The 20,663-nt window shown below is 42.8% G+C and overlaps 1 protein-coding gene across 1 annotated transcript in view; it reads left to right on the forward strand.

The window, feature by feature from the left end:
- LOC115325243 (neprilysin-11-like) overlaps nucleotides 1-20,663 on the forward strand; it is a 131,278-nt gene that overhangs the window by 92,255 nt on the left and 18,360 nt on the right. Inside the window, exons 8-14 of the mRNA XM_040500950.2 lie at nucleotides 2,183-2,408; nucleotides 8,611-8,709; nucleotides 8,764-8,841; nucleotides 13,334-13,446; nucleotides 13,549-13,607; nucleotides 14,243-14,294; nucleotides 16,841-16,908. Coding sequence (XP_040356884.2) covers nucleotides 2,183-2,408; nucleotides 8,611-8,709; nucleotides 8,764-8,841; nucleotides 13,334-13,446; nucleotides 13,549-13,607; nucleotides 14,243-14,294; nucleotides 16,841-16,908 — 695 coding nt within the window. The remainder of the gene's footprint in view (nucleotides 1-2,182; nucleotides 2,409-8,610; nucleotides 8,710-8,763; nucleotides 8,842-13,333; nucleotides 13,447-13,548; nucleotides 13,608-14,242; nucleotides 14,295-16,840; nucleotides 16,909-20,663) is intronic.

Below are 20,663 nucleotides of genomic sequence, written 5' to 3' on the forward strand. Positions count from 1 at the left end.
GTACTGGTGTAAAGGCAAGAGGACGCAGAACAAGAAATCGCCTAGGCAAGTCGGACGCCGTCTGAGGCCGAGAGGATCTACCAAACGACTGAAAAAGAGTGCTTTGTTGTCTTCTTGGCAGCAACGAAGTTCTTCCCGTATATGTATGAGAGTCCTTTCTGCGTGGTCACAGGCCACCATTCGCTCTGCTGGCTCAAGAATCTAAAGGGGCCTTCCGGACACCTCACCCAGTGGAGCCTATACGACTGCAGGATATCGATATGACCGTAGGTACAAGTCCGGCCGGAAGCACAATGAGCTGATTGCCTGGCAAGGGCCCCCGTCGAGGTCGACTCTGCCTGCACCAAAGACGACGAGAATGAGTGCTTTCTTGGTGCTCTGGATGTCAGCGACATGGAAGCACTCTAACAAGACGACCTTGAACTGGGAGCACTTATCGTGCACCCAGACGGACAAGGAAGTCCGGTTGCCCGTGCTTTCATACAAATCCTGCCTACCTCCTCCATTCGACAGGGGCGCTGTACAAGAAGACCTTCAACGACAGGAACATAGCGTGGTTGTTCCACTCCAGCCTTTGATAAAAACTGAAGGACATAAAATCGCGAACAACACGGACTACGAATACACATACACAACACGGACTGGCGCTAACTTTCAACTGATTTATTCGAGGCAGTCAACCGAGTACACAGGCGCGAACACTCTTGTCTATCTTCTCAACCCCCTGTGATAAAAACCTCATATAAGCACAAACAGATGACAATTCTTCAAGCAGTCGTATCAGTTCAGCGTGTCTACACAAAACTAACAAGAAAAAAAAGCTCCCTTTACATTTTGCAAAATCCAAGGCAGTTGTCACCCGAGGACTTCATAGTATACGCTTGAACTATTTCCCTTTCAGTCTAGATATTTGATCCTTTAATACATTTGAGTAGTTCTAAAAGAGGATCGCACCAGCACTGCATGCAGTGTATTGCAATATGTCCCCCCGATTTGTTACGAATCGCTAGACGAACCGCTAGCATCGATGAACAAGCGCAGTTTGGAAGGCCTTAATTAGATGCATGTGTTTAGGATTTTTAGAAATGTAGACGATTGTCGGGTTATTGTGAATGATCCCCCGGAGATATAAGTTTTAATGACCTACTTTAAAACGTCGTCAAATTTCTTGACGTTATGTCGGACGGATTACATTTTACCTGGGAGCCTCCGAGGGACAAGAGCATTAAGTGTTTATACCTACAGCTTACTTTTACAGGTTAACACGTGTGGTGGTTGTACGAACCGCGTTTAAGAAACAACCTCTCGTCTTTTGATAGCACTCATTCTAAGCTAATACACCGCGATATTGCTGTCACCTGTCTTCAGGCTGCTCTGAAAGGGACACTGAAAGGGTATTTACGCTCGCCGATGTTTTTAGTTGTGCATAACCTATGAGAGACCAACCGCCCAGAACAGAATTTGCGGCTAGAAATTCGGTTTCTTTCCGCCCGAAAACCGCCGATTGAGAACTGGCCGATTTGAGTCGCGCTCATTTTCTTATCCGTGGTTACGGGCCGTTTTGTAAGGTTTAGACACAATCACCAAATTTAATCAAAGTCGTGGGTCATTACGGGCACACACTCAATATTAAAACAATATATATATATAAAACACAATTTTGTGCCTTCCAAAAAACTGTAAATGCGTGGATTGAAAAAAAAAAGAAATTGCATAAAGAACCGAAAAAATGTTGTGCGTTCACAGCGTAATCCTCAACATGGCGTCGTATGACGTATCGTGGGACTCGTGGGATTGACAGCGATGGCAGCGGACGATAGGGCATGGGACCTCTACTTCAGAACTGCCGTTCGCGGTACCGGCAAAGTTGACTTGATTTGAAAGACAAAATTTCGGAAAGATCAAAACGACTAGTAATCATTTCGTACGACACGCCCGACCACCAAGCCAATTTGTGTCTGTTCTGAACAAGCACCAAAATGGCGGCGCCCACAACAATGTCGCGTAACGGAGTGCCGATACACTAATCATTCATCGATGGCATAGTCGTACTAATCATTTTAGTTTGCAGAGCGTCTGGCAGTAAACGATCAGTCATAAAAAGTGCTGTGCTGAGCAAAGATTAATACCAGACTACAAATATAATTTAATGTTTATGTGCCCTCGCTTATTTTTCTTGCAGACCTACGCTGTATAATTATTTATACTGGACACAAATTCGGAGGCATGGATCTGCGTCGTCCAGGAAGTTTGGTCAGTTAGTTGTTGACTTTGACAAAGAGGCATTTGGAGTACAAGCAGTCGTTCCGCTTTGGAAGACGTGCCTCTCAAAAATATCAGGCGTAATGAAACATGCAATAATTCGTCTTTATGTGGACAACATTTTTGAGCCCAACGCTAAACACACTGTAAGCTCACTTTTCAAAATTACTCCTAATGCGTTCCGTGAACGATGCGCTTTACATGTGGGAATTGTTTTCATTTCAAATAAAGCTATCTTGTATTATAAAGCTGAAAATGTATTAACTATACAAAGTCTAAGTAACGACACATTTTTAACGTGTGTCACATAAATTAGTGAAAATATTTGTTGACGTATTTCCTTACTTGCCATAGGAAATAAAATATGCCTGCATATAATCCGGCAAACTCGGATTTCAATTCATTATTATTAAAAAAAACATAGCCGATATCACCTTTAGAATTAATTGTTTTGATAAAATCCTACACGTTAGTCAAACATCTGGCAGTGCTACATGACAAATTGCTACAAACAAGCAACCTCCCTCGCAACGGAGAATGTTGCCCAAACGTTACTGGGTTGTGGCTAATGTGGCGCAACGTGAACTCACATAAAAAAAATGTAACTGCCACGTTCGAAAGGTAATATTATTGGAACATAATCTTAAACATTAGCATATTTGATAAAACTTAAATTTAACGTTTCTCATCCTTTATTCACGTTATGGAAGCTTTGCCAAAAATGGGATGGAAATAAAAATGAGAAACTGCGAGTATACGTTTTATGGGAATGGGTACAATAATACATGTATGATAATACTAATAAAACGTAACTAAACTATTTCACCGTCAGTATTATAGAGCTTTGGTGGCAAGTCAATTAAAGTTAATGAGCAACGGGGCAGCACGCTTGTTGTGTGAGTTTCCATGTTCAACTGTTCATCTGTTGATTTTCATCTCTCGATGTAAACTGTCCCGAAGACATGCACAAAATCTCTACAGCTTTTCCGGTCAATCATTGAATCGCGGATAAAACGTTCGTTGATCCAAATGTAGGCAAGTTGTCATCTTAAACTACACCAGGGATGCTTGTTCCCATCTTTTAACAAATGCCTTGCTTTCCCAGCATACGTTAACACCGAGTTGTGTTTAGAGCGCTGCAACGAGGAGACTCCCGAGAAATTTCATTCAGTTTCGACTGTGCCTTGTTCCGTTCAACTTGTCTCGTGCTTGTCCTTTTCTAAATATTTCCTACACATAAAAAGGAATTGGCAGAGTCACTTAAAACTGCTTACGGATGCACTGGGTACACCTTTAGTCAGCAGGAACCGTGGAACCGCCGTGGTGTATGGGAAGCTTGTTCTTTTGGCACCCCGGGGGCCTGGGTTCAATTCCCACACAGACAGAAATGCACGAAATTGTATTATCAAAGCCATTAATTTATTCCGTCTAAAGAAATTTCCATGCGGAAGTTTTCGCAGCCAGTTGGAATTTAGGTGCCGTTTCTCTGCTACAGACAACGAATCTTCTGATAAAGTCACACTCTCGGCCCTGGCTCTCTTTCGTGAGGAAACCCATCCTTCGTCACAGTCACTTGTCATGGTATCTTCCCATCTTTGTAGAATGCAAGCAATTCTATAAGTTGAGGTCGGTTACCGCAAACTGTAAGAAATTATGGAATTATTTTTTTAAATAAAACTTTTCAATCATTTAGAAAAAAAAAGGAAACAAAATATGTCTCCGTAATTCCACAACGCCAAATACTTTGCGACATTCGAGGTTAGTATTGCGCATGACTAACGAACCTAATTCGAGCTCGTAGCTTGAAACAAAGTTAAAGTTTTCACTCAGGGCAATGTAACAGGAATGCCCATGTGTTTAGGGACTATGCACATTTAATTTTAAAAGGACTAAACAAGCTATTCCCTGAGTACGAGAAACGAAACACTCCAGATATTTTGGCGAAAGCAAAACACGACAAGCGTTTTTTTTTTTTTTAACTTAAAGCGTTTGCTTGTGTCAGAGTAAGAAATGAAACAAACGGACATATTATAGCGCACTGTGTTTTCAGTTTAACACTGGGAGCTCGCCAACATACAGTGCCTTGAAGAGCCTTAAAAATGGTGTACATGGGGTGTGCTTTGAAATGCAGACTGGGAAACTAAGGGTTAATACCCTATGATTCGGCAATCTGGTTTAGTCTTCGTACATTTTTTTTTATATTGTAGGGAAAAAAAACAGTGTCGCGCTTGTTACAGAAATAAGTAACGAATTAGCGCTACCCGTTAGCTTGTCAAAAATTAAGGCGTTACTGAGATTTGTTCCCGTCCTCTAAATGTCTCAAAATATGGTTATTGTCACCTCCAACTCAAACGAACGTGCACTTGGCTTTCTTCTAAGCTCAGTACTATTCGGCAGCGGTAAGCTACGGATGGGAACTTCGACAACAATTAAGGATTTAACGAGTGATTTCTTAGCGTTGATTTTACTTTTGTATCCGATTTGTAGCATATATATTCTTTAATTCTGAATAGATTGTTTGTTTTTGATTAACCTTAGTGAAGGATTTTGAAATAATGCCGCAGAGAAAAAGATATTTACCATTATAACTTAAAATACAAGACCCGACTAAATTTATTTTTTTTGTTCAAAGAATATAAAATTGCATGAGGACACTTCAGACATCTTACTTGTAGGAATGCGAAAGCCTACGTATGCATAGCGTATTCCTGCAAGCTGCGTGCCCCGCTATCCTCCGCAGAGGCCGGCCGAGCAGCCTCTGCGGAGGCCGGCCGGGCTCTAGAGAGTGGCGCCGCAACGCGCGGGCCGCAGCCAATCTGGCGCCCCCAATCCGTTGCAGCCATTCAGGCGCGCGGCAGCCATTTCAATAGCCTTTCCGCGGCGAGAATTTCTTAACCGTTTTTTTAGCGGTTCTGACGCAGAGAAGATTTTCCTGCCGTTTTTCGCATTTACGGATAACGCCAGCTCCGCTCCATGGGACCCCCCAGTTAATGCTTTCTCATTAAAATCTTATTTAAATGCAAGGATTAACATAGTTTGTTAGATTATAGCCTAATGTGCCAACAAAAATACTTTACTCGGCAGTCCTTTCTATATGTAACAAGTAAGTTAGCATGTAACTGAAAAAGTAGCACGTTATTATTAACGAGGTACTGTTGGTAACGCGTTATTTTTGGTAACGCTCTATTTCCAGGGATTACAAAAAACATCGCTCATGGGTTCAAAGGATAAATTAATATGATCACATGCCACCTATGTTCCACCCTCATTATAAAAAATTGTTCTAGGATTCGTCAATAGAGCTCTTATTCTCGCAATGTACCTGGAAAAAGAGCATGTTTAAAAACATGCAAGTGCGTGCTTCGGCACATCGGTAGTTTAGCCCCGAGTTGCGGTAAAAAACCTCGGCTAAATTGTGAGCTAAAAACGTATTTTTCACGTAACGCTCATCAAGATATTAGGCACTGGAAAAAATCGGCCATCTGCATTAAATCCTTATGTCGAAGACTTTAATTCACGTTCCGCCCATTGAAAAGTACGGCGAAAGAGACCAACTGCGCACCTGATCTCGCCACCCCACCCACTCCTCCCCCACGATCAATTCCGTCTGCCATAGCACCTTCACCATGGCAACGAACCGTCTTCTTTAGGAAAGAACGCACGAACGCGGAGTGTGCAGCCAGACACGGCGGGTGCGAATTTCCGAATATCGTTTTCTATGCTCCGTTCAACTTCGAGCCGAGATTGCAGTCAATGCCACGAGCGCGAGATTACGAGGTCGCTGCTTTCGAACTATCTCCCGCAGACCAAGCACTCGCGCTTGAAATGCACTTCTCAAAGCCAGGAGCGTTTGCTAGATGGCGCTTGTAGCTTTTGCTGCCGTCTCATCTTAATGGGGAATGGAGTGTAACACGCGACAACGGAAGCCAATGTTGGACGAGCTATTGTGGAGGATGACGCCGACGGCAGAAAGCGGTCGCCTAGCGAACCCTTGGCGGTTCCAACGAGAGTTGGTGCACGCTCGGGGCTGAGGTTACATTAATGTTTCCCTAAGCGAAACGAGTGGTGAACGCGCGCAGCGCGATCGGCTTGGGAGCCTGGCTTGGAGTCTAAGCTTGCGTTGCCGCGTTGATGGAATTCGCAAGATGGCACGGCTGTAGCAGGCTTCAGAAGCTGAGTTCGAGTGCACATCTAAAGAAATTCGGCGACCATAGCCACTGATCTCTATAACGATTTGCAGGGTCGCTGATCGCCCTTCCGGAAATGTGGCCACCGGTCTGCCACCTTACATCAGGCGCTCTATATCGGTCAATCATAGACAGTTACTATGGTCATGATCAGTGGGTCATGTGAAAACAGACGCAAAGGCCACAAGACCAGAGCCTTGACAACACGAAGAGCAGGACATCGTTAACGTTTTTGTTACTTATCTTAGTGTTTATTTTGTTTCGTCTTCGCTTGGTAACGGTCGGCTGCAAGAGAGCTAGTGGACATCCATTCTTTTTTCAGTGCCCAAGACTACAGTACAAAAAGCGAAACGTTTAGTCGAAAGAAAAGGCACAAAAAGATAAAGGTTCAAACTCAGCTACTTTGTTTGCTTCCACAGATACTTATAGCCTCATAAATTTTAGGCAGACTACACCCATCACTGAACTTCCACAATGAGACCTACAGTTACAACAAAAGAACAGGTTACCAGACAACAAACACACCCCTGTATCGCGAACATGGTCACTGAAAATATACACAAAAATTAAACTCTATTCCTTCTCCCCTAGTCCCCCACCTTCAGTTTGAGCAACGAATCCAACCTTCACGAAGAAGGACTTGTACCTTTTAAGACTGACCTTCCAAAAGCCCTACCCTCTTTTTCACTTGCTCGTCTTAAGGACAGCAACATCGAGGAGCAAATGTTGTTGAGTTCGAACACGGATTTTCTTATATTGAAACGTGTGAGGTGTAAAACGCTCGTGCAACGGGGGAAGGGGGGGGGGGGGGTGCCAATACATTCGGTTCGTCTGAATCCCCCACCTTGAACATGCATATGGTTACAGGCTGAGATTGGTAAAGGTGAATATATCAGCAAATGAGGCCCTGTTTCCGCATGTGTTTTTTCTCCTTGTGACCTTCCATCACGGCACTCAAATTCATATGCTCCAATTTGATGGGATAGATAAAAAAAAAACTTTCCTCGATTTAATTAAGTAGGGTATTCATAAAAATACAAATGTAACGTATATGTAACGATGCGTTTCATTTCTTAAGTGTAACGGGAGCGAGTTTTTTTTTCACATATAGAACTTGTAACCTAAACGAGTTCCAAAAATCGGAAGAAGCGAGGAACGATCTTTCTTTCCTTTTCTAAGGCACGCGTGCAGCACTGCATAGAGATCAGTGACCATAGCAGGCGGACTTTGTTCTTTGGAAGGCTACGACATTGCACCGAGATCAGGTGCGGACTTGGGTTCCTTCGCCCTGCTTTTAAAAGGGCGGAACGTGAACAAAGATAATCCGAAATAAGGACTTATCGCAGATGGGCGATTTTCACCGGCGTATAATATTTTGACGAGCCTTAGACAAAACACATGCTTTTTTTAGCCTTCTTTGTTTGATTTATGAGCATGTGATAAACAATTAAATTCCTTATGTTTCAACCCCCAGAGTCGAATGAAATCGTCTTCACAACCTCGAGCGGTCAAGCTTGCTCCAGTTGTAAAATGCTTCTTGTTGATGAAAACTGTTTGCTGAGCCACCTAGACCTTTTTGGTCTTGCTTTTCGAAGCGCAGCAGCTTATTGACTTTCTTCGTTATACCGAAGAGTCCTTACTATTGCACCAGCCTCGAATGGTCGTAACCATGACCACATCTATTCGCAGATAGTATAATGAGTGCTCGATGTTTCTAAAGTGCACTGGAAACGGGGCCTGGTAAAGCTACATAAGGCAATCCTTTTACACCGGTCTCCGTCACTGGTGGTGTAAATTAAGCTATGTTCATTAGAAAACACTTACTGTTATAGTAATATAATCTCCGGTACTAAATCTTATAGGAACCTTGCTGTTCCTCGTGAAAAACGCTGAACTGTGTGTAATTATTTATTATCTCCGAGAATATAAGAACGAAAGCGTAAGTTGTTGGTCACCTATTAGAAACAATGGCTGAAACGGGCAGTTAATGCATATAAAGTGAACATTTCTGACGTAATAGAAACTGTACATTGTGTTTCTTCTTCCTTTGAAATTTGCACAAAAAGTTGGGCGAATGTATAAAATGCACAGGACAAACTTTATCTGACGATATAGTGGTGGGTACATTTTTAAGGTTATTATTCATTTCTTTTTCTACCAGGTGGAGCACTATGTGGATGTCGTGAACAGTACTTTTGGAGAAATGCTTGAAAATAATACATGGCTGGATAACAATACTCGTGAGGAGGCATTAAAAAAGGTACCGAAATTTATTGATATTGTGATAATCTAGTAAAAATGTCATTCATTCCAGCTTCAAAAAATGATTCATAAAATCGGTTATCCTTATGGGACGCTCAATGACACGTATCTTAATCAACTTTATGAATACGTAAGTGACATTACTAACATAACACTTTAACCTTTTTTCACTGTGTGTAGAAACTCCTAGTGTCTGACAAATGTTTTCACTAGTTATCTTGGCGAATTCTGGTGTTATAAACATTAACAATGAGCAAGTACCGTACTGATCATGCTGGCTTAACAAATAATATTTTGCACATTATATAATACTTGGTATCTACGACTGGCCGAATATATATTCGGTGACTTGATTTAATTTCTACCAAATTGTTGTGGGAAAGGAAAGGATTGTTTGGTAGAGCAATACGAAATTTAGATAAAGATACTCTGCGTAGCAAGTGCTCAATTTTGTAAAAAAAAAAAAAAAATCTAAAATACCTAATATAACTTTTTTATTTAAAATATACCGTAATAATTCATAAAAGTATTACCAGTCTAATGTTATGTTTTACCACAGTGAGGCCAAAGCACGATTAAAAAAAAACAACACTTGAATGAGATTTTGATGCACTCCGCCGTTTCAATCACCGCCTCAGTTGGGCTACCACATGATTATAAATATTTCATTTTTGTCTTCGTTTCAATTCGCCCAAGAGTTAATTAAATAAATCACTCTGTTATGCTCATGGACGTTAAGAGAGCCGTTCACTCTAAGATACATATAGTGTGGCGACAGTATCTTTTTACACCTTAAAACGAACCGAAAAATCGGTGCCTACGCATCGAAAACTCGTTTTCCCCGAGTGTGTATTAGCGCAGTAGATTTTACCTTTTGATGTTTCAAGGCGTTGTTCTCGTCTTGTAATACGCCAGACCAAGAACCTTGCCGAAGTCAACGGCAGACATTTTTGGAGGCAATCCAGTAAGCAATGAGTGTACCTTGTAGCGCCTCCTCTATATGAGCTCGGCGAGCAGACGACGCACTCTCTGATATGCCTGCTATTTCGCGACGCCATTCCGCCACTCGCCCTCTCGCGGACGAAGGAGGAACCAGAGGAGCGGGGACGGCGGTGGAGACGGAAGAAGGGACTGTCGGCCTTGGCGGTGCTTTTAGCGGATGGATCTGGTCGGAATGTTTCTGAAAAATGCTGTTTTAGCGAAAAAAACGAGTGCGTTAAAATATAAGTTATTGTGTTCCACTTTGCAACAGCGCAGCTCAAAGAAACCGGGATGCCTAATTTCCTTAAGGATTTTTTTTTTTTTTTTTGGGGGGGGGGGGGGGGTTGCGAATTTTGTGTCCTGCGGACGCCAGCTCGATATGTCCGCAACGTGAAGGCAAACGCTCCTGTCAGTAGAACAAAGCCCTTGCGCGCGATCTACGAGAATTCTATTCTTCACGAAAGTAAAAGAGAACTGCTTACGCACCGGTATCCCTAGCAATAGACATCGGGAATGGGCTCGCATTTTGTATGCTGTAAGGCCGTAACACGGAGCATGACCGTTTTCTACACGAAATAGAATATAAACGGCTATGCGTACTTGGTTTCGCTTAATTACAAAGGCAAGGAAAGAAACGCTCCCGGCAACTTTACCCGCGTCTGGGTTAGCCATTATATATGCAATAGCGGATGAGGACAAGAGCATAAAAGGGACAGATCAAGCGCTGCTCACAACTGGTACTTTAGAGAGAAATCTGAGAAGGAAGCGTGGAATGTGATGAATGAAAATTAGGAAAAAAAGAAAGAATGTAATGATAAAAATTGACTAAATGATATTAAAAATTATACAAAGTATAAAAAAACACGCAGAAAAAAACGGAAGGTGAAAGTAATGATAGTTTAAGAAAAAAAAACTAATGAGGACTTAAACAATTAAGAAAAGCGGTTAAAATGGACAGAAATAATGAAACGAACAGGTTAAGCCCGCCGTTCGTGACGAGTGCATAAAACGGGCGATTTTGGCGAGTCGGGTCGCGATGATCCGAGTTACACGGTACACCGGTGTAGTACATGCTATATCTGAATATTTATTTTAAGAGAGCATGAAATAAAACTTCCATACATGCCGATGGCGTCAAAGTGTAGTTTTATCATAGTGCTACCGCAGGCTACTGTGTGCACGGCAACGCTCCTGGCGCGCGTTTGAAATCATTCTTCAATGGTGCAGTGCGAGCTTCCCCTTGCAATGCTATAACCATGACGCAGGTTGATCACGTATTGCAACGCACTATAACAGCAACGGCGCGCAGTGAGTCTTTAAACCTCACCACAGAGACATCAATACTGCAAATGCTGCTTTTCCGGGCCTTGGTGATCACCCTGTATAGCTCACTTTTTATAGCACTGGTGTCCAAGCGCAGCGCAAACACTAAAATATCTTCACAACCCTCAGAAGTATTTTGCCACTTGTAATGATACGAAACGCGCCAAAAACGTACTCGCCCTACACAAAGCTTCGCGAAATCTGCAGAATTTCCGGAAATTTTAAACGTCAACATGCTCTTGTTCCTAACGCTTGTCAAGATATATGTCATCTATGATATGTTGCTACCCTAACCGCTTCGCATTTTCAAAACAAATAAAAAAGTAAGCGCACTCACCAGCGTCAACAAGCAGGCAAACGGAATATTTTTTGGAAAATCTATCCCCGTCCCTTGTGCTATCTTGGAACCACAGCCCCGCCGTCTACCAGGGTTTTGGTGTTCCGAATACTTCGTTTCACCTTAAACTTATAAAGAGAGAACGCTCGGGTGTTTTGGAGCCAATCAGAGCCACCGAGGCGAAGCACGTGACAGCGCTTACAAGACGTACAGGGGCCAAAGCGTAACTCAAGCAGTTGGAGACAAGGGCAAGGAGTAAGACGATCCCTTCTTAACCCGAACGCTCTGCTGTATGTCCCAGTCGTCGCTATCATTCTCTGCCTAGAAGATAAGCCTGCCACTCAAAATTCGAAGAAAAGTGGCTTTCCTCTTTTGCCAGTCCGTGAATTCGACAGCACTGCCCAATCGACCTTTTCCGAGAAGCGTTCTGCGCACGCGCAAGCGCCCGATGCCAAGCGGTGGAAGTCGGCACGAAAAATCGAGGAAATTCGGAAGGAGATGTGGATCAGCGAGTAGAACACGTAATATATAATTGTGTTACACAAAAAAAGAAAGCGGATGAAAAGAAAAGCACGACGTTTAGGTGGACGCAACGGATACCCCTCGTTAAAGTCGCGTTGGGCACGCGCCGCAGCTCACAGAGCGAAGAAATATGTAGCGTAGCTCCCATTGTCGATTGGTGGCGCAAATAGGTCACTTCCTCGATTTTAGTGCGTGCAGCCACCGCCTGGTGCCGTCAGTATGAGGAAAAGGTCCATTTAGTCAAGAGGAAGGGGCCGTACCGTTACAGTTTTGACAACTTCTATTGAAACGAAGTATAAGAGCGCCTAACGGGAGAGGGTAATTCAAGTTAGGTGCATTGCTTACTCGGTCGTCTGCGAACACGTACGCCGTTGACTTTGGACTTATTCATCTGCGAACACCTATTGCTGTTAAAACCTTCTACTTGGCGGTGCGCCAGTACCCGCAAGTTTACCTTATGCTGCAGAATACATAAACCTGAAAGAAATTAAAAAAATATATATATATTTTATATTTCAAAGATAAATTCCCAAAAAAAAAATTGTACGTCAAAATGCAAAACATCAGTTTTATGGAAATTCAAAATTGCAACCAGACTTTCCTTTCTTCGGGTTAGTGCCTTCAGCAGCCTTTTCAGCCAGGGAGAAGCTTACCATAGCTCTTAACAAGGTAAAAACAACGAAAAAAAAGTAGTTCAATTCATTATTGTGCTACTTACGATAACGCTTAGGATTTCTTGGCAAAACGTCAGCTACAATCGTAAGGCATTTGTTGTCCTCTGTATTACTGTGTAATACATATCTTTTGGTCACGCCACAAAAAGCACGACGCCTTCTTCTTCATAGTCGCCACAATAAGACAGCTGATTGCAGAGACGTCTGCAACAAAACAAGTAAAAAACTTGATGAGTCGGTCAACGTAACGTCACAACCCCGTGTTTCTATCTACAATGGTTCTTTTGGGAATGGATTGATCTTAATCAAGGGAAAACTTTATGTTCTCCCTGTATCGCCTTGAAAACGGAAGGCAAAATAAACTCGCAGTATGAATAATTTTATGCGCTAGAAGTGAATACCGCTTTTTTTGTATTTTTGTGCATGTCGCACCCCTTTATAAGTATGTTTTAAGAAAGTAATTTAATACATTTAAGTTGAGAATTTGTGAAGGTCGCACCTATATATTTGTACAGTCGGCGCAGCGAAACTTCTTTGAAAAGTCCGGATATATGTACTTTGATCGGAATATCTGCGTAAGCGAGAGGCAACTTAATAAACCCGTCGACCAATCTAACGAGAAATGCTACCCCCGTGAAATATTTACGCAGCTAAGGTCAATGCATTTTGAAACAGAGAGAGTGCATACAGGTCGCACCGTTGGATAAGACGCACTTACGGAAAACTCTATTCGTTTTAAGAAATAATATTCAAGATATACTAAATATTTACATGTTTTTTTAAAGGTGCCTAACATTTCCTTGAACAACTCATTTGTGAAGGTATTTCACAGTCTGCTGCAAAATAACTTCATTAAATACCTTCAAAATTTACATCAACCATATAAGAGGGAAGATCCGTGAGTATTGGTATTATACACGCTAGTTTTGGTCCATTGTTTGTTTTGCATAGGTGTCACTTACGTAATAACGTTACACTTTCTTCATGAAACTTTCCACAGGTGGCAACCTGGTGCGGCAGAAGTGGGCGCGTATTACAATGGACTGGTAAACGATATCGGTAGGTACACCCTTTCTTTAAAATCATACTTTCTAAGTTCCAAAGAGTAATCAAACTGGTGATGATTTTTGAAATTTTCAAATGTAAAAAGAAAATGTCAGCTAAGCAATCTTTTGTATTTATATCCACTAACGTGCAAGTGACAGAGCTATCATTACCATTTGTCATTTGTATTGCAATGTAGTATATTTTTATCTAGATATATTTTTTACTCTTGCGTAAGCACTGAATTTTTCCGGGAGGGGATTTAATTTTTCAAATTTTTAAAATCCTACTCTTACTGGTTTTAGTTTTAAGACTTAAAAAGTATTTTTATAGCGACCACATCAAGTGCAAGAATGTCCCACGTCATGTATTTAATCGAGTTCATTCAGTAAAACTCCAGCCTACTACAGTTATTAATTCATGAAAGTTAAAGGGATGCAGTAATTATATTAGTGAATAAAACCACTTTCTAATAAGTGGTTTTTATGATCACTCAAATTGATCCCATACATAATTTACTCGTATAGTTTTAAACAATACATGTAAATATGTTCTGTTTATTAGAATGTTTAATAGCAAGTATACTTATCTAGAGCTTCATATATAGTTTGTGATTATTACTAAAAGGACGCATACAACCTATGTTTCAGCTTTCTCTGCTTTATTTCTTCAGCCGCCATTTCTTCAAGACAATATTCCTTCGTAAGTGGCGTCATGAATTCAATGGAATTTGTTATCAAAATTCTTCCTTTGAAATTAAAGTATGCTTTGCTCTTCACCATTTGTCTGGAAAGCGCCCTTAATGAGAGCTGTCAACCAATGTCGACTATTTAAAATTGAATAAAATAATGAGCGAGGCTGCCCTGTATAGAAATGATTGTATTTACCTTGTCTTTTTTTTTTCTTCTTACGGCACTTGCGATGAAAAATATTATAGACGGAACGGGTGCTTGGAAACAATTCCTCAGTCCAGCGAACAAATTAAAATTAAACAGAAAAAAGTATGAAAACAGAACTACAAATATTGTTAGTCAAGATTGAGATGTGTGGTATGATTTCCCGCGAATTATCTATATTAGTTACAATAACACTATCACTTAAAAATGAATTTATTTACTTATGGAAAGCCCATATTTTTTATAACAAAAACAATTTTTATACTTTCGAAGTGGGCAATTTGCGATCTCGTTTTATATATTGTGAATAAAGTTCAGGAGAGAAATATGAATGCGCTAAGTGAATTGTGTAATGAAAAATGATTATTGCAATTGGAGACCATAGTGCTCGGTGTTTTTTTGTAAAATTACAAAGCGTAGCTCTTTTTCTTTAAAAAAAACTGTCAAGAAACTTGCCAAGATCTACGGCGGGTGACGACGCAGACGACGAAGTCAAGCAGCGAGGTGTATTTGGCATTCGTATTGATAGATGGCCCTACCTCAATATTGCGACGGCTCGCGACCACCGTTGTTTATTAAAATAAGAGTAATATTTTAAATGCAACTTTTGTTAAAAAATTAATGCTGACAATAAAAGCAAAACTTAAAGTAAAAAAAAAAGCGTCTGCATAAGACGACGCTTTCGCTGCCAACGGATTTCGTCTGCGTGTCGTCTGCTTTCTTTCGCTGGTCGGCTGCACCTTCGAACGCTGATCCGGACGCCATCTATTAATACGAACGCCAAACACACCCCACTACTGGACTTGGTCGTCCGCGTCGCCGGCCGCCTTTGTTTCTTAGCCCTCTTTTTACAGAAAGAGAGCTACGCTTTGTAATTTTACAAGAAAAAAACAACCAGTGAAATACAATTTTGTTGAAAAGCTTTGATTGCTACGTGCAGGCGTCGAGTTTACGGTCCATTTCAGATCGAGCCTGGTGACTTGGGTCACCCTAAATACCACGATTCTGAAGACCTCATTTGGTATAAAATATATGACAGCGTTTTCTAATACCCTACACGTTTTAATTGATTTGAAAGGTATCATTCTAGCAAGCCTCATCCTGGCAGTCAAAGCGTCGATAATAAGCCTATGCTTTTCTAAATCCTGCTTAACGAAACTCAGCTGCTGCGGGAAACGTAATTAGGCTCATAGTAGTAAAACACAAAGACAAGAAGCTAAAAAGACAGAACAACACCGTCTCAAAAGCAGCACAACAAGGATTTCAAAAGGGAGCTAATGGTTTGTTTTTGACGTTGAGTCACCGCCGTTTTTGTTGGTCTAGTGGTTATGTATTCACCGGACGCTTAAGACTGTAGACGTGCACGTTTTCTTTTGCTTGATGACTTCAAACGTGGCGCCTGCTGATGACCAGGGGATATGAAGAGAAGAAGAAAGACTATGTATAATGAAATCCTCGTTGTGCTGGTTTTGACACGGTATTGTTCTGTCCTTTTAGCTCCTTGTCTCTGTGTTTTTTTACCATGATTCGTACCAGCTCGCCTGCGTCTTTACTCTAATTTCTTTAGTACATATGTTGTTAGTTTGAGACTTGTCGGAACGTTTTATTCGGAGATATGCGAGGATGTTTCAAAAAGGAAAGATAAGTTAACAGTGTTCTCTTAAAGAAACACTGTAGGCGTTTAAACCACTTACACTGGGAAGTCTCATTCTTAGAGGTGATAATTTCCAATACGCATCGCGGCATGCTTAGTAGGAACGGTAGTATATGCGAAAGGCGGCGTCTCTAAATTTTTGCACCGTTAAGGAGCAGTGAGTGTCATCAGATTTTGGTGATCGGAAGGCGTGAAACCTCAAATAATTCACAGAATTATGCCAAGACAGCGTGAAAATGCATGCATCAACGAGAGAAGTAAGTATGAGTGCGTTGACGTGTTTATAACTGGGCAGACATCAATCCTTGATCGGAAACTATCATGTTGTCCTGGCACGGCCGGGTTACTGCTGGTCGCTGATTGGTTTACGGCCATGTTTTAACACCTGGTACCACTCGTACTTTACTCTCACTAATGCTTCACTGTGCGCAACAGAGCCATTTGTTAATAATCGCCCAGTTCTAAAACATGGCAAGCAAAAGGAAGGTTATATGTACGTGGTTATGAGTTGAACAAAGGAACGGAACGAATCACCCAAGAAAGCCAGAAAACTGATGAGAAACAAAAAAGTATGCTGAATTGAAAACAATTAAAACCTAAAATTCGAAACCCTTCATATGGCGTTTTATGTTCCAAACCTTTCTGTAGAAAGTTTACGCATCCTTCCAGGCTTCCATCTAAACATTTTTTTTTTTCAGATCAATCAATATGGCAGCAATTGGAGCGGTTATAGGCCATGAAATGGGTCATGCTTTTGATAACACCGGTAAGTATAGCTTGACATTGTTTAGAACTTTTAAGTGCAGTTCATTTGATACAGCACACACTGTCATGGTGTCATTTTTTCAATGTCTTTCTATCTTTGTTTAAGCTTTTTGTGTATTAGCTTGGAACATCTATCGGGAACTACAATGTACTATGTACATAAACCAAGAAATCCTTTTGCACCCAATGTCCAACATAGAAATTGTAGTTGAACACAAAGCCTACAGATGTCCATCCGTTTTATTATTTCTAGGCTAATTTGGGCCGGCGTACTGATCCCGATAACATATCGCATTCAAAAGACCAGGAAAATTGTATGCTCTCAAGCGAAGGGGCGTTTCCTTCATGCTACGGAATGTTCTGCTGCAGAAAATAACGTTGTTCACACCCTCACACATTTACAGAGTACCTCGGAAAGATTTGTAGAAAGCGTTGTTTTTTCTCTAGGAAAATAAGCGCGTGCTTTTTGCGCCAGGGATTGCAGACTCGGAACACTGGGATACACAGTGTTGCCAGGTTTGCCGTGGAATCAAGCTATATATGAAACTTTTGTCACATGTGGTAGTCTACAGGCTCGTTAAGACATTTGCGTTTGAGTGTCACTATGGTGCCTGGAACGCGTCTCCGATTGGTGTGTTTACCGCGCCCAAAAAAGTGGTCCCTCGATTTCCGCCTGATGACGTCATAGAAGAGTCATGTTTTCGCCGGTTGCGATCCTAGCGGCGTCCCAACTGTTGTTGTATCTATGGCAGGCGCCTGTCCTGCTGCAGGTTGCTCTGCACTGTGACAGTCCACGGAAGCTACAGCAGCCGAAAGTTCGGACGCGTGAGACGCCGTGACGAAAGCGACACCCGCGTTCACTTGCGCTTTTCGCCAGCATTTCTACGGCAAACCGCCACGATCGCGACAATCAACAGCATCACACTCCGACTTCCGTGACGTACGTCATTTGCTGCCACTTCGGGACCACTTTTCATGTATGGGCGGGATAGGACGCTAAACACACCATTCGTAGACGCGTTCCAGGCACCATAGCGTCACCGAGTGTGTTTCAACTACGGTGCCCGGAACTCGTCTCTGTTTGGTGCGTTGAGTATGCTATTTCGCGCATGCATCGAAAGTGACCCAAAAGAGGAAAAAAATGGTGTCACAGAAGTCGGAATGTCGCGCTGTCGCATGACGCGATCCTGGTGGTTGGTCGTAGAAGTTCCGGCAAAAAGCGCGAGCAAACGCGAGTGTCGCTTTCGTTGCGCTGTCACAACTCTTGGCCGCCGGAGCTACCATTGACCAACACGCTCGCGGGCGACCTGAGGCAAAGAAGGCGTCTTCCACGTCCACCACCGCTGCTGAGACACGGCCATGAACGCTGCCGGCAACAGCCTGACGCTTCTATGACGTCGTCAGTCGGAAATCGAGGGACCACTTTTTTTGGACGCGGTAAGCACACCAGTCCGAAACCCGTTGCAGGTACCATGGTTACACTCCCTTACGGCTGCTTACGGCGAGGTGGTGCCTATCGCTAGCGAGATATGTGCAAAGCTTTGACGTGAAACGCAGGAGTCATAACACAGTAGATGTCGAGACAAGCTTGCTGCGGAAGTATGATCCACCATGCGCTCTGCGAGAAAGCCGAATCTGCTAAGGACGGCGAGAAGGCAATTCCAGATTTTTTTGGCAAGAAGCTTCTGTAAAGAGAGCAATTCAACCATTTCGTGAAGGGATCAGTCACGACAGGAAGATACTAATTACAGTACGGATTATGAGGAAACGATCTTATTACGGGTCGCAGGCAATAATTTGCCAAGGAGAGTAGCTTACGATTGGTTCCATAAATCCTGGTAGGTGACCTTGGCGTGGCTCTGACTTATGACACCCTGGACAAGTGTGGGCATACTTCAGTATATCGTGCCTGATTCCTGATCAAGTCTCGACATGGTGTAACTTACTGCAAGTCATACTGCTGTGACCTGATGAGGCTGAATCATGGAAGTGACTGATGAGCGGCGTTCGAAGTTTCACAATCCTGAAAGGCGAGCCATGGGCGGCATCGTCTGCTTGAAAGATGTAGCTAAGAAAAAGTCCATTCTCTCTCAGCAAGCATGAGTGCACCTACCGCTGCTCTCGGTGCGGCCTGCTCTTTGTTCTACAAGCTTCTCGCACACCCGTAGAGAAAGTTTCCCCTCCCACTGTGCCTTGCGAAGTTCTTTGATCACCAACGTCCCCCATTCTGACTGATGTGTCAGCCACAATGCCGGTTTTTCTCACCAATAAATTGTTGTCCTGAGTGGGAAGGACCTGCAAAGGAGCACTCGAGAGCACACATGCCGAAACAAAACTCCCTTCTTGTATGTAGTGGCTTAGTGGTATGCCTGTAATGTCGGAGCCAATTGTGCGAGACGTCCGACTGGATTTCGCTAATTATTCGGCCAGGAAAGCACTTGATCGGCCTAGACCTGAAAGTTTGCGGCATTGAAATACATGTTAAAATTTTTAGGATAAAAATAATTGCGAGACACACCTTTTCTATTACGTAATAGTAGTGTTTGGCAGCTGTCGGCATACGGCTGGTGAAGGGCAACTGGCCGAATAACACCGTTGTGTTCTTCGGGACTGCAGGACTCCACAAAGGCCAGAGCTGCTGGCATCAGTCTGAACAACAAACAGTTTAAAGAGACCCGGAAACTAAGGAAGCGAAGTCGGTGATTGCCTTCGAGAGCCGAAAGAAAGCGTCCTGTAGCTTTCGTTTCCAATGCCAATTTTTTCCTTTTCACAAAAGCAAATGCAAAGGGTTAGGTTCTTGACACAGTGTGGGACGAGTTGGCAATAACATCCAATCGATCCTAGAAGGTATTGCAAGCTCTTGACGTCTTGCGGCTGCGGGCAATCGGTTATCGCGCACATCTTGTCCCGATTGGGGTGAAAAACTCAGGTAAACAACATTAAATCCAAGAAGGTTAATTTTTGTTTCAGGGTGAACTGTCAAGTTGGCAGATTGTATTTTCTCGAGGACAATCCTAAGATGTTCGAGGCATTCCTTGAAAGATTGGGGAACGTGAAGTCATTTATGCACGCCATCACACACTTGCTCTTTGTATCATCGAGAACAATGTCCATTCGATGTTGAAAGGTATCGAGCAAATTTGAAAGGCTAGAAACTCACTTGTGATGGATGAAAGCGGTTGTCGAAACCTCCTCTGGGTCTATCTCGCTTATACTAGACTGCAGTCAAGCGTTGTGAACACCTTCCTGTTGTCGATCGCGTACATGATCGAGTCGATCAAGGGAAACTGGTATGAATCTCTCACTGTTACAGCTTTGAGGCTCCGACGGGAGAAGCCCAACAACTCAGGGAGTTGTAAACAGCTCCGGTGTTGATCCACTCCTGTAGTGCTGCCTTGAGGAGAGCTCGTACATGGACGATGAGGGGTTTTGGGTTGCACTGCAGTTGGTCGAGCATCGCCCCTCTCGAATCGATGCAGCAGCACAACAGTCTTTCCCGGAACTTCCGTGTAGTACATTGGTGAAAATGGCTGCAAGATGCTCTCTAGCTCTTGCTTTTGTTTCCTGGACGCTGGACGCACGTGCAGGGCGTCTCAAACACCGGCAGGAAAGGCTGCAGCAGGCCTTGTTGTACAGAGAGCCGGGAGAGTTGCGCCGGTAATGCAATCCTCTCGCCTGGTGAAGGGGGTCACATCCAGGTGAATGTCCATCCAGCCAATAGCCACCAACATCAATGCCGAGCAAAAGTTTTTCGCC

This window comes from Ixodes scapularis, unplaced genomic scaffold (assembly GCF_016920785.2).
Source record: "Ixodes scapularis isolate PalLabHiFi unplaced genomic scaffold, ASM1692078v2 PGA_scaffold4__175_contigs__length_147842914, whole genome shotgun sequence".
NCBI lineage: Eukaryota > Metazoa > Arthropoda > Arachnida > Ixodida > Ixodidae > Ixodes > Ixodes scapularis.